Raw genomic sequence first — 14,423 nt, forward strand, 5'->3', positions numbered from 1 at the left:
TACTTTATACATTCTGTATCTCTTAGTCACTTCAATGTTTGTTCCCCAGATTAGTTTAGTGCAAAGTTAATGTAGGTTAACAATGACTTTTGTTCACTGAACCTCCTACACTCATGTTGCTAGTTCAGTAGATTTGCTGCTGCAGAAATTAACTGTACTCTCTTCCCCGTACTTCCTCGCTGTTGTCTTGTCTCACTCAGTCAACCACAGTGTGTAAGCTAAACTAAATCAAACTAAAATTCTGCCCCTATCGTCATGTTAGCAGTGATAAATGAACAAAAGCTAAAAAAAACATGAGAAAATACAATTTTATTTTTACTTCTCTCATATATATCATATATCCGACGTCTGCATTTGCTTTTAGCCCACATGAGTTCACAATAAGTCAAAATAAATTCAGCATGAGTTCATGATCAGTTATATTGAACTTTCTAGGTGCTGTTTTGCGCGACACCTCACAAATGCTTTCTTCTGACCTTCTCACCTCATTTCTGTGCAGAAGTCAGATGTTAGTAGGGTTCCATGTGTCCCAACATGGAACCAACATGAGGGGACGAAAACATTTGGTGTAACATGCTCTTGAGGTTCCACTCTGTGTCCATGTCTCCTTCTACACAGAATTTTTGCAAATAATTCAACAGAAGTGATCACTGAATCTGAGTATTTACCAACATCTTAACAACCCTCTTTTTTTTTTTTTTTTTTCATGACACATCCTCCAGTAAACCTCAATTGATCAGTGCACATCTGTTTTGTAAAGATTTTTTTTTTTCTATCTCAGCACAAATAGACTCTATGTTGTGGGTAATCCATTCAGTTAGAGACAGAACAGTAGTGCTGGCCAGGTGAAGTCTGAATCTTTCCATCAAATTGTTCATACAAAGGTTTATTTCTCCAAACTTTATTCATTTAACATGATTTTGGTCTGTTAAATAAATGTAAGAGGACATGGGATATTGATTTTCCACAGATTGTCTGTAGGAATCCATGTCTTTATAATTACTTTTTATTGTCTTTATATCGTGTGTCTCTTTCTCAAACTACAAATGTCTCAGATAAGACAAGATATAGTATAGAAGTATAGATAGGCCTTTATTCATACCACAATGGGGACATTTTTGTAGTTAACAGCATAAAAAACATTCAGTAATCTCTGAATATGTACCGTATAATGGTAATAACGGTAACGTATTAATATTTCCGAGTTGATCCCATGAACATTCCCACTGTGGGATGAATGAAGGATTATCTCTTTTTATAAATCAGCACAGATCAGCTGGTTTTTATTTGAAACAACAAGTGAATAACTTATCTAAATAAACGAAACTGATGTATGTTGATAAGGTGTGAATACTGGTATCTGCTGCTCCACATCCAGCCACGAACAGATCATACAAACACAGAAGATGTAATAAACATGTTGTAATCTCTCTATAATTTCTTGATAGAGATTGAAGCCTCTGATTGTGATGATCAGTGAGTCACTGAGTGTTTCCAGCATCGTTTAGTGGAGAAGGGAAGTCTGTTCCTGAGGATCATCTGCGACACAGATCCGCCCGGAGCAGCGCTGGCGTCCGTGTGTTTACTCCCTCTGAAAAGTGTCTCAATTCAAAGGCAGTAGAACCCACTAGAGCCGCTGTTAGACTCTGGTTCCGTCCCCAGATGTCTCTGCTACCATCGACATATCTAGTCTACTAAATTCGAACCGGTTTGATAGTTTTTTGGAGACGAAACGTGGAGAAAAGTCGCTGCGAGTTGCACAAAGTCACCGTGAATCCGGGAGGTTTGAAGCCTGCTGGGACTCACTGGAGGAGCCCAGGGAGACAAACACGGGCTCAGTGTGGAGGGACACGGGTGTCCTCTCCGCTCCGGTGCAACTCGTGAGTGTACATTGTAGTTTTGTGTGTTTTATGTGTCCTAGAAGTGGAAGAGAAAACACAAAGTGAGGCTGCACGAGAGGCGGCGGCAGAGCGGCGCGGCGCGTTGCTTCTCTACGGTTCTCATGGCCGCTGTAAGCCCCGCCCCCTGCTGCGCGTTGCTTCTCTACGGTTCTCGTGTTCGCTATAAGTTCCGCCTCCTGCCGATCAGACCAGATCTTACGCTCAGATTCCACATCTGATACTGAACATGGCTGAGGAAGCTCCAGTAGCAGCGGCTCCGGCTAAAGCTCCGGCGAAAGCCCCGAAGAAGAAGAGCGCTCCCAAGGCGAAGAAAGATGGACCCACTCTCCCGAAGCTCATCGTGGCCGCCGTGGCCGAGTCCAAGGAGCGCAAGGGAATGTCTCTGGCGGCTCTGAAGAAGGTGCTGGGCGGCAAAGGCGTCGATGTGGCCAAGGCGAACAAGCGCATCAACACCGCCGTCACCAAGCTCGTTACCAAGGGCACCCTGGCCCAGACCAAGGGCACCGGGGCCTCCGGCTCCTTCAAGCTCGCCAAGAAGGAGCCCAAAGCCGCCGCCAAGCCCGCAAAGAAGGCCGTGAAGAAGAAGGCAGCCACCAAGGTAAAGAAACCCGCTGCCGCTAAGAAGACCGCTTCGGTCAAGAAGACGCCCGTCAAGAAAACACCCGTCAAGAAGTCGCCCAAGAAGAAGGCAGCGGCCAAGAAACCCGCCGCCGCCAAGAAGGTGGTGAAGAAGAGCCCCAAGAAGGCCGCCGCTAAGAAGCCAAAGGCGGCAGCCAAGAAGACTCCCGTCAAGAAGGCTCCAGCCAAGAAGACCGCAGCCAAGAAGGCCAAGAAATAAAGCTCTCCTCTGGGAAACTGCAAACAAACAAAGGCTCTTTTAAGAGCCACCACATCCTCCCCCAAAGAGCTGTCTGCTTACATCCACATTAATTAATAAATCAAATACTAATACAGTAACACTACAGACAAGTTAGTGAAAAGGCACATGGAAGCAAAGTAGTAAGGGAAATGTATGAACATATTTATTAAATACACATGGATAATACTTAGTCCTCTGTATATGGTACATACAGTATATTGTGCCATATGGTCTCAAATCTTTAAATACTGTACATATGCTATAAAACTAACCTGTACAGTTGTTAAGCATTTATCACTTATATCACTTAGTTGATGGCTACAGGGGTAGGCAGTGCTGCAATGTAGCGCAGTGTAGATACGGTTTATTCCAGGTTTTATTCATCACATGCCACTAATGATTGCAGTAATATCTAATAATTTCACACAACATGCAATGTAAAAAAAAAAAAAAAAAAAAAAAACAATGGCAAGAACGAACGCTACCACAGCTCCTTCATCCCAACTACCATCGGGCTGTACAACACCAGCCTGAGTTAACAATAACTGGGACTATTATATTCCAATTTCTTTTGCATTTTTTTAAATTCCCAACTATATACTGACTGCCAGAGTGCTGTATGTTCTTGTATATTTTTATATTTTGTACATTCTTTCATAGTTGATATTGTCTTTCAATGTTTGAATATTGCTTGTATATATTTTCGTACAAAATCCAGTGCTACTGTGACAAGGTTGTTTCCCATAAGTGGGGAAAAATAAGAGTTGTTGTTTCATATAGACTTAAGAAAACGCTGTACAGTTGTACTATGTAGAACAGTGCATGTTATAAATAAACATGTCTCTCTTATCTGAGCTATATGTGGTAGTCAGGTTAAATACTACTCCAGGTGCAGTTTAAACTGGCATTTATATTTAATACCTGACATTCCTTGTGTCTTACAGTTTTTCACGTGTTCTTCAACCAACACTTATCAAGATGGAATTTCTTTAAAATGGTTCTATGCTCCCACATGTTAAACGTCTTTATACTACATCTAAACATCAAACTAAAAAAAAAAAAAAAAAAAACTCTTACAGGCAGTCTTGTACCTTATCACATCAATACAATAGAGAAAATAGATAGATAAGAAGAACAGGAGAAACAAGGTTCCATAGGAGAGGAGCCTGATAGCTGAAGGCTCTACCTCCCGTTCTACTTTTAGAAACTCTAGGAACTACAAGTAGACCTGCACTTAGAGATCGTAGTGATCTGTAATCACGTGTTATCTGTAATCATGCATGTGTGAATGTACCTGGTCATTTTATTGATCCCTTGAACAGATCAACTTTAAACATCACAAAACACAGAAACAGTTCTTTAAAACATGAATGAAGAGTGTTTAATCTTGACACTGTTTACTCGGTTACATCTTTAAAACTGGAACTATAACATTAATTACAATAAAGGAAATCTCAGATGATACATTACAGATGAACTGAGCATTAAATAAATAGAAGCACTAGCTGCTCAATGTCCCTAAACTAGTGCAAACATAGCACTTTGCAAACTGATTGTTTAAAGTGTGTGCAGAACATTAACATTTCTGAAGGTTTAACTTTGATTTAAACAAATGGAACGCATTCAATGGAGTTTCTTTTTCCTTAAGCAGCCGTTGTTAACGCTATATTTTTGAATTTGCCTAATCCAATAGCTGAGTAGCTCCTGCGCGCGTGCGTAGCCCGTCTGAACCAATCAGCGTTGAGCGGACTCTGACAACCTCTTTATAAAGCCGTCGTTCGCGGTCGGTCTTTATTCACTCCTTCTCTGTTGATACAGAAAAACTAGAGAACCATGGCAAGAACCAAGCAGACCGCCCGTAAATCCACCGGAGGAAAGGCTCCCAGGAAGCAGCTGGCCACCAAGGCTGCCCGTAAGAGCGCACCCGCTACCGGCGGTGTGAAGAAGCCTCACCGTTACAGGCCCGGTACCGTGGCTCTGAGGGAGATCCGTCGCTACCAGAAATCCACTGAGCTGCTGATCCGCAAACTGCCCTTCCAGCGTCTGGTCAGGGAGATCGCTCAGGACTTCAAGACCGACCTGCGCTTCCAGAGCTCCGCCGTCATGGCTCTGCAGGAGGCCAGCGAGGCTTACCTGGTCGGTCTCTTCGAGGACACCAACCTGTGCGCCATCCACGCCAAGAGGGTCACCATCATGCCCAAAGACATCCAGCTGGCCCGCCGCATCCGCGGAGAGAGGGCTTAGACTCATTCACTCCCCCCGAAACCCAACAACACAACGGCTCTTTTAAGAGCCACCTATCTCAACTCAAACAGCATCATGTCCATATAAGCTTGTGATGGAAACACATTTCCATGATTCTATAAATCCGTTTTTATCCGTGTATTAAAACAACTGTACCACGGACGAACGGCAACGGTATAATACATGCACTCGGTTTCCCATGTTGTGAGAATATATGAGGTAGAAGCTAAGCGGCTAATGTCACATAACGATCCTAGTCACGAACCTCGATGATGGGGTCTAATCACGCTATGAGTTTATTTTTTCGGAGCGTCTAATCACTACTTCGTTTGGGCAATTGTAATGTATATTCATTATATATCAAATATAATAAAATCAGTCTATACACAATAGTAATGGAGAGTGAACGATCGGAGCCGGTTATTTATTTTGTCTGTTAAAACTGAACGTGATTGGTTAAGATGGTGGCGGGTGAGGAAAACGACTTAAAGAAAGCCGTGAAGATTCCCAGTTCAAGTCAAGTTTTATTTTTTATTTTTATTTTTTTGCAGCGGTTCAATTAGGATTTAAATTAAGCTGTTTAAATGATAAACAATTTATGTAATGATTCCCTTTACACCAACAAAAATATCTGAGGAGGAGACAGAGCTGACAGAGCCAAACAAAAGAACTGGCTCCCGCAAAATAAATATTTTAAAATAAAATAAAATATGAAATGAAATCAATGATATAGAAATAGTGAGACCATTCACGTTTGAAAGGGCTTAGGCGGGAATGACGGTTGTGTAGCGCATGCTCAGTCTCACTCTGAGGACAACCAATCACTTATGAGCAACAGCACAGTCTGATTTGCATGAGAGTGGTATAAATACATAGCTCCGTGATTTCATGTATCATTATCCGAGAAAATAAACTCATAGCGAAATGTCTGGACGTGGTAAGACCGGTGGAAAAGCCAGAGCTAAGGCCAAGACCCGCTCCTCCAGGGCCGGGCTCCAGTTCCCCGTCGGCCGTGTCCACAGGCTGCTCAGGAAGGGTAACTACGCTCAGCGCGTCGGGGCCGGGGCTCCCGTCTACCTGGCGGCGGTGCTCGAGTATCTGACCGCTGAGATCCTGGAGCTGGCTGGAAACGCCGCCAGAGACAACAAGAAGACCAGGATCATCCCCCGCCACCTGCAGCTGGCCGTCCGCAACGACGAGGAGCTCAACAAGCTGCTCGGAGGAGTCACCATCGCTCAGGGTGGTGTCCTGCCCAACATCCAGGCGGTGCTGCTGCCCAAGAAGACCGAGAAACCCGCCAAGAAGTAAACCCGGGTCCCGAGAGGAACTCAACAAACCCAACAAAGGCTCTTTTAAGAGCCACCCACCACCACTGGAAGAGCTCTGCTTTCTATTTTTTGTGTATAAGTAATAACAATAAATTCTCAAACAGCACAGTTAAACACATCTATTTACATCCACCCACAGTTCCACTCATCACCAGTGGACAGAGCTAGTTTTATATATATATATATATATATAGTGTGTGTGTATGTATTAATCCAAACAGGGCAATCCTATTTTGCCATGAGATGAATCAGAAATGGGCAACACGTTGTGTTCTAATGCACATTTGCGAGTCTAGTTGCTTATCCCACAATGCTACTAAGAGTAGTTTCAACCTTATAACCGTGATGGTAAACAACACTGCTCCATAACCAATTGTTATATCTTTTTTAAAAAAAAATAAAAAGTTAAAACGGCTCAAATTTTCCTGTACAGCTGTTATATATTTTAGATACTGGAGGTAAACTTACCAGCAGCGTATAAAGTAGTAGAAATTAATAGAACAACTAAGAAAACAGATTTTTTTTGTTACCTGTAAGTAACAACAACTCCTCTTTTTCAATTAAAGTAAATTATGAGAATACTTATATTTAATAAACCATCCTTTTAAATTTTCATGAGGACATTTAGTTCAGACTCAACTTTGTTTAGTCCAGGATGTTGTGTTAAATAGTGTATTTTTGTACTTCTCGCACGCTTCATGCCACTGTGCTGTGTCCGATAGAGAAAATGTTGATGAATATCTCAAATCTGGTATGAAATACTGACCAGCAAGTTTGTACTGTTTATGTAGTTACATAAGCAGGTTTTTCATGTGCATTTGTCAGTATTAAGCACACACGGAGTTCAGTTGTGTAATGTATTGAAACGTATCTGGATGAGTTAATGTGTTGTGATCTACATTGTTAGATGTAAAACAGTATAGAAAGCAGAGCTCTTCCAGTAGCAGTGGGTGGCTCTTAAAAGAGCCTTTGTGTTGTTGTGGCGGCGGTAGAGGAGTCTCTACTTGGAGCTGGTGTACTTGGTGACGGCCTTGGTGCCCTCAGACACGGCGTGCTTAGCCAGCTCCCCGGGCAGCAGCAGGCGGACGGCGGTCTGGATCTCCCTGGAGGTGATGGTAGAGCGCTTGTTGTAGTGGGCCAGACGGGAGGCCTCGCCGGCGATGCGCTCGAAGATGTCGCTGACGAACGAGTTCATGATGCTCATGGCCTTGGAGGAGATGCCGGTGTCGGGGTGGACCTGCTTCAGCACCTTGTACACGTAGATGGCGTAGCTCTCCTTCCTGCTCTTTCTCCTCTTCTTGCCGCCTTTAGCGGCGGTCTTGGTCACGGCTTTCTTGGAGCCCTTCTTGGGCGCTTTCACTGGATCAGGCATGATGACGGGTAGTACTTCCTCAGAAGATGAAGTCTGGATGCACACGGAGCTCTATTTATATCCACTGCATGTAAATCACACTGTGCTGTTGCTCGAATCCGATTGGCTGTCTTCTGAGGGAGACTGAGCATGCGCATTTTAACTGTATTTCACGCCCAGAACAGTTTGGAATTACTTCTTGATATAGACGGCCAACAATTATCCTTTAATGAAACGATTACTACACATAGGGAAGGTCTACGCTGCCATGCTTTTACGCAGATTATTCTCTCTATTTTCTCTCACCCTGATAACGAATTAATTCTAAATAATCCTTTCTCTATTGTGATATAATTTATGCACAAATAGAAATCTAGTATTTTTAATATACATGGAAAACAGTGATCCTGGTGTTCGCAAAACAATGTAATACGTACGAAATATTTGGCCAAGAAATACACCATTTATTGCAACTAAATCATTCCTGTATGATGATAGGCCTAATATTAACAGAATATAACTGAATCACCAGTTTTCTTTATTAAACTTTACAGGAAATGAGTTTCATCCTCTTGCCGACCACGGACTGCTCATACACATGCAATGATTTCCTGTTTGGGCACAGACTGTATTGATTAGTCAAATCTGTATAAGGTCAGAAATGAGAGGTCTTGTGGTTTGAGTGGGTGGCCCTTAAAAGAGCCGTTGTGTTTGTAGGAGCGTGTCCGGGTTTAACCTCCGAAGCCGTACAGGGTGCGGCCCTGCCTCTTGAGCGCGTACACCACGTCCATGGCGGTGACCGTCTTCCTCTTAGCGTGCTCGGTGTAGGTGACGGCGTCGCGGATGACGTTCTCCAGGAAGACCTTGAGGACACCGCGGGTCTCCTCGTAGATCAGGCCGGAGATTCGCTTGACTCCGCCACGGCGAGCCAGGCGGCGGATGGCGGGTTTGGTGATTCCCTGGATGTTATCACGGAGAACTTTACGGTGACGCTTAGCGCCTCCTTTTCCGAGTCCCTTTCCGCCTTTGCCTCTTCCACTCATGGTGCTGGTTTATTTATCTGACAGATTCTCAGATGAATATGAGTCTGTCGGACAGAGACTCTCTATATAAATACGAACTGCGGACGTGATAGAGAACATGGTCTCAGTTAAAGCGATGGGCGGAGCCAAACGACCCAGAGCTGTTCTCTGTTACTGGAACTATTTGATTCTGTTTCTTAAGATGTTAAATTAATGTTTAAATTAATATACATCAAATGATAAGTGGTAACAGTTGATCAGTAGTTTGGAGGAATTGGAGCCCATTCTTCACAACAGAACCATTTCAGTTCTGACACATGTGTGCGTTTTCTCACATGAACCTTAGCTTTGACTCAGGAATCTGAATGTTTTCTTTGATTCTCATTTACAAACGATTTAAATACATTGAATATGACTGTAACTGGTTTCCTTACACACATTTATATCCAACAGGGGCTTTTAAAAGGCAACTGGACATGTAGAGTTTTGGGAAGAGGTTTCAGTTTCTTCAGTTCTATGGGACTGGAGGGAAGTTTGAGGTTTAAATTACAAACTTGTTTGACCAGTAAGTGCTGCAACTAGCATCGATACTGGTCTGTAGTTGAGGGGGGCTGTTTGTCCCATCCCCTGTCCCTATGAATGATTATCAGTCATCGGCTCCAGTCTCCAGGTGGAAATAGAGTTGAAACTTCTTGGGGACAGAAGTTAAGACTGGATTGTAAATAGACACTGATATGATCCAGGAGGGAAATGATTTGGTCACAGTAGCTTAGTTGCATATAAAAGAACCACAAGGAAACAACAGATGAAACAAAATAAGATTCATTAAAGTAACATAACATAAAAATAAGCATTATCTATTAAATCTAGTAAAATAAAATAGAAAACAATGTCATCAAAATATGTGCAGAATTATGAACCAATTTACAGTTAAGTGGCTGAAAAAAAACATATTTTAGTCCACCTCCTGTATTCAGTCTGACATAGATCTTCTTTTCTCTTCTTGCAAACCATCTGTCTTCTCAGATCTGGACGTTGTTGTCTTCAAAGTGTGACGGCCCCAGGGCCCCACCCGGGTTTGGTGGTGGTGTTGTTGTTGTGGTGTGTGTGTGTGTGTGTGTGTGTGTGTGTGTTTATGTTTCAGGGTGCTGATTGTACCGGATTGGAGGCAGCTGGCCACTGTCTCCAGCCCTATAAAACCCGCCTTCCTGAGGGGTTCGGTCTCTGTTCTTTCCCCTGGAGTCATGAGGAGCTGATCATCTTTGTTTGAGTTCTCTTTGTTTAGTTTTCTATTTTAAGTTGAACTGGCAGTATGTTTTCTGCTAGCTTCTTTGGTTCAATTTAGTAAGACTGAGTGATATTGTTTACTTTTGAATTCATTTTGTTAAAATAAACTACTTGTTTCCATTTAAATCCCAATGTGCTTCTTAAATTTGTGATGGTCTATGAGCCGGACCATAACAAATTGGGGGCTCGTCTAAAAGGAGGATAGGTTGTGAGTGGTGTTAATTCATGTGTTTGGTCGCGGTGATGTATGTTTTTTGGGGCGCTTTGTTGTGGGTTCGCGCCTTTTCTTTGTGCCAGCAGGGAAGTGGCTGGATTGATGGTTTCCCCAGGAAGTGACGTCATCCTTGGAATTCCCTTTCTAGCGCTCAGTTTAGGAAGCTCATGTTGGGACTTGGAGTGCGTTTAATTATTTTTCTTGTCTAGGTGGTCCGGGGAAGTAAAGCATGTAGTGCAGATTTTGCCTTTTTGTGAGACAGTCATGGGACAACGGGAAGTGAGCACTGCACGTTGTTATGCGTACAATGCACCTGTTGAGATGACTCCCTGTAGGCGTAGCGCGGATCACTCTTGGGATTCGTGTGCTTTATGTGTAGTGTGGGGTGAAAGTGGTTGGAGCGGTTGTCTCGGGAGCACGTCCGTAGTGTTGGCGGGGTTGCCAGCGTGCTGGTCGCCTTTGTCCACATTACTGGTTTTTAGTGCGTAAGTACCCGCCGCCAGTAACCCCTGAAGACTAGGGTTGAGTTAGGTAGATCGGGTTAGGCAGTTAGAGGGGACGCTCAACTTTATGAGGGTTGTAGCCCTGGGTTGCGCATGAGTGAAGGCAGTGTTGTACATCTTGTTGTTTCCCGAGGTTTCTCAGCAGCAGACTATGTCGTTGGATGTTGTGCATCCAGTGTGTGTTTGTAACACACTTCCAACGTGTGGTGAAGCATTGTGTGAGGATGGTTTGCCAAATCATGATTCGGCGGTGTTAACAGGTAGGCTAAAAAATTCTGATGTATTGGCTGATTTGGATGGTGTTGTCGGTCATTTGTCTGAGTCGCAGCGCACTGACTTGGTAGACCTGATCCGTGGATATCCGAGTTTGTTTGGGGATGTGCCGTCTCGAACTCACTTGATGGAGCATGACATTGATGTGGGTGAGGCGAAGCCCATAAAGCAGCGTTTTTACCGTGTCAGCCCAGAGAGGCGTAAATTCTTGGACACTGAGGTGGAGTACATGTTGAGGAATGGCATCGCTGAGCCGTCATCATCGAGCTGGGCGTCACCATGTTTGCTTGTGCCAAAATCAGATAATACTCCCCGATTCTGTTCTGATTTTAGGAAAGTCAACAGTGTTACCAAACCCGATTCTTATCCTTTGCCACGCATGGATGATTGTATCGACCAGGTTGGTGCTGCTAAGTTTATTAGCAAATTCGACCTACTAAAAGGGTATTGGCAGGTTCCTTTGTCTCAAAGGGCACGGGAAATAGCAGCATTCATTATTCCAAGTGGGCTGTATTCTTATACTGTCATGCCGTTTGGTTTGCGTAATGCGCCGGCAACTTTCCAACGGTTAATGAATCGAGTTGTTGGTAATTTGCAGGGCTGTGCAGTGTATTTAGACGACGTGGTTGTCTGTTCAGGTACTTGGTCTGACCACCTGGAGTGTATGAAAGCGTTATTCGATCGTCTGGCTGAGGCGCGTCTAACTGTTAACTTGGCGAAGTGTGAGTTCGCTCAGGCGACAGTGACGTACCTTGGTCGGCAGGTTGGGCATGGGGAAGTGCGTCCCCTGCAGGCGAAAGTGCAGGCAATTGTTCAGTATCCGCCGCCCGCAACAAAGAAAGAGCTGATGAGGTTTCTGGGTTTGGTTGGGTACTACAGGGGCTTCTGTAGAAATTTCTCCACTGTGGTCGCACCCTTGACAGATTTGCTGAAAGCTAATGCAAAATACATCTGGTCTCCATTGTGTCAAAACGCTTTTGAGAATGTGAAGACGATCCTCTGTGATGCTCCAGTCCTGGCTGCCCCTTGTATGAATAAAGCTTTTAAAATCCAGGTCGATGCCAGTAACGTGGGCGCAGGTGGGGTGTTGCTTCAGGCGGATGAATTTGGTGTCGATAGACCTGTGAGCTTTTTCTCAAAGAAGTTTAACAAACATCAATTAAACTACTCAGTTGTCGAGAAGGAAGCTTTAGCTCTGATTTGGTCGTTACAACAATTTGAAGTTTATGTGGGTTCAGGGCCTGTGGTTGTTTACACAGACCACAACCCTTTAACATTTTTAAACTCCTTACGCTGTCCAAATCAGAGGCTTGTGAGATGGTCGTTGTTTCTCCAGTCTCATTCGTTGGAGATTCGACATATTAAAGGAAAAGACAACATAGTTGCGGATGCTCTGTCTAGAGCCCCATGCCAGTAATTGTTTCGTGTTTCTTCATTGTGGATGTTTCTGTGTCTCTCTTAAATTGCTTCAAGGTACCAGTAGCTGGGATGAAATAGGAACTACATGATGGCGGACAAGTGAACAAATTTTAAGGTGAATCTGTATTTTGAGAAGTGTAATTTTTGTGATTGTGTTATTTCAAATATATACATTGATGTAGAATAAGATGATTTAAAAACAGAACAGAAACATAATAAGTAGTTGTGTAAATTAAATGTTTAGTTTGTTGACAGATCGTAACAGTCCAGGGTTGGGACCCTGTCTTTATGGGGGGGGGGTGTGACGGCCCCAGGGCCCCACCCGGGTTTGGTGGTGGTGTTGTTGTTGTGGTGTGTGTGTGTGTGTGTGTGTGTGTGTGTGTGTGTGTGTGTTTATGTTTCAGGGTGCTGATTGTACCGGATTGGAGGCAGCTGGCCACTGTCTCCAGCCCTATAAAACCCGCCTTCCTGAGGGGTTCGGTCTCTGTTCTTTCCCCTGGAGTCATGAGGAGCTGATCATCTTTGTTTGAGTTCTCTTTGTTTAGTTTTCTATTTTAAGTTGAACTGGCAGTATGTTTTCTGCTAGCTTCTTTGGTTCAATTTAGTAAGACTGAGTGATATTGTTTACTTTTGAATTCATTTTGTTAAAATAAACTACTTGTTTCCATTTAAATCCCAATGTGCTTCTTAAATTTGTGATGGTCTATGAGCCGGACCATAACAAAAGGAAGACGTCCCTTGTCTTCCAGGTGGAGGTGGACATCTGAGTCATGTCTCACCTGTGTTATTTGGGCAGTTGTTTGGTTTCAGTTCTTTCCTCACTGCACTGGACTATACATGTTTATATGTTATTTATATTTAAATGCTCAGAGGAGCTGTTCCACCTTTACATACAGTCTGTGGTCTGAACTGATGAGTCAAACCCGACATTGACCATTAGATGGAGACATTTGTCAGTTCACCAGCGTTGGCTGTGAAGACGAGCGACTTTTTAACTTAATCACGTTTAATTTTAGCTACAGAGGATCCACAATAAAGACGATGTGCTGATTCAATCCACTGAATTTTCATTTTTAATCTTTTTTTTTTCCTTAAAATTTCTCCTAAAATGAACAGTTTCTCTCAGGTGAACCTCAGCTTTCACTGATGAGGAGCGGTGTGTGAAGCATTAGTTGCAACCAGTGATAAGCCACTTCTCTACAGTCACTCAGAGCTGAATCCCATAAACCATATCTTTACAAGCATATATGAACCAAGCAGGACATAGTGGGAACCACTCCTGGGACACAGAAATGGAAGGTCAGCATCATGGAAGAGGGGTGAGAGTGGGGGAAGAAGGGAAGAAGAAGAGGCCAAGGACATAGGTGGACTCGTGATGAAATCAGGGCTACAGTTGTGGATCATGTTGTTAATCATGGCCTCACAGTGGGCTGGTGAAGGTGCAGCCAAATGTAACCACTGTAAATTCAAATCCACATACCCAGACAGCCGTGCTAGCAGCCATGGATGCAGCATGCGATGACATCACAGCAGAATCCTGCACAGGGTGGATTCACCACTGGAGCAGATACATTCCTCGCTGCATTGCAAGACATGATATTGGCTGTGATGTAGAGGAAACTATGTGGCCAGACAGAGAGGAACGTCTGGACGAGCGTGAATGATTTACAGTACTGTGTATGTACTGCAGTATAGTTTACAGTTGTGTGCAGCTCTACCCAAAGGGACTTTATGTTTGTTGTAAATATGTATTTTTTCTGTTGCACAATGCTGTGAACAAATTAGGATTACAAAGAGCACATGCAGTAAAAATGTGAAACATGCACATTCAGTGTACTCAGTTACCTTACTAAATACAGTAATGTGTAACTTTACTGTGGTTTTTAAATGGCTGTGTAAATAGTATATAGTTCTGTCTGGGGCATTTTCAGGTAGTGTCACCAACATCTGACTAATTTACATTGGAAAACATTCACAGAGTAAACTGTCATAATGAAAACATGATGAAGCCACTCGACTGTC

At 43.4% G+C, this 14,423-nt stretch overlaps 5 protein-coding genes across 5 annotated transcripts; 3 read left to right on the top strand and 2 right to left on the bottom strand.

Moving 5' to 3' along the window:
- Nucleotides 1-1,318: 1,318 nt before the first annotated feature.
- Nucleotides 1,319-3,581, top strand: LOC125021541 (histone H1-like). The gene has a single exon (XM_047607655.1). It carries the CDS (start codon nt 2,128-2,130, stop codon nt 2,737-2,739), a length of 612 nt encoding a protein of 203 aa, XP_047463611.1. The 5' UTR covers nt 1,319-2,127; the 3' UTR covers nt 2,740-3,581.
- Nucleotides 3,582-4,263: 682 nt separating this feature from the next.
- Nucleotides 4,264-5,006, top strand: LOC125021549 (histone H3). Its single transcript, XM_047607665.1, has one exon. The coding sequence runs from the start codon at nt 4,594-4,596 to the stop codon at nt 5,002-5,004; it is 411 nt and encodes a 136-aa protein (XP_047463621.1). The 5' UTR covers nt 4,264-4,593; the 3' UTR covers nt 5,005-5,006.
- An 885-nt stretch (nt 5,007-5,891) lies between these two features.
- Nucleotides 5,892-6,717, top strand: LOC125021557 (histone H2A-like). The gene has a single exon (XM_047607673.1). The coding sequence runs from the start codon at nt 5,929-5,931 to the stop codon at nt 6,310-6,312; it is 384 nt and encodes a 127-aa protein (XP_047463629.1). The 5' UTR covers nt 5,892-5,928; the 3' UTR covers nt 6,313-6,717.
- Nucleotides 6,718-6,858: 141 nt separating this feature from the next.
- LOC125021565 (histone H2B-like) lies at nt 6,859-7,870 on the bottom strand. Its single transcript, XM_047607679.1, has one exon. It carries the CDS (start codon nt 7,702-7,704, stop codon nt 7,333-7,335), a length of 372 nt encoding a protein of 123 aa, XP_047463635.1. The 5' UTR covers nt 7,705-7,870; the 3' UTR covers nt 6,859-7,332.
- A 296-nt stretch (nt 7,871-8,166) lies between these two features.
- Nucleotides 8,167-8,960, bottom strand: LOC125021548 (histone H4). Its single transcript, XM_047607664.1, has one exon. The coding sequence runs from the start codon at nt 8,724-8,726 to the stop codon at nt 8,415-8,417; it is 312 nt and encodes a 103-aa protein (XP_047463620.1). The 5' UTR covers nt 8,727-8,960; the 3' UTR covers nt 8,167-8,414.
- Between the last annotated feature and the right edge of the window lie 5,463 nt (nt 8,961-14,423).

The sequence above is a fragment of the Mugil cephalus genome, chromosome 15 (assembly GCF_022458985.1).
Source record: "Mugil cephalus isolate CIBA_MC_2020 chromosome 15, CIBA_Mcephalus_1.1, whole genome shotgun sequence".
Lineage (NCBI taxonomy): Eukaryota > Metazoa > Chordata > Actinopteri > Mugiliformes > Mugilidae > Mugil > Mugil cephalus.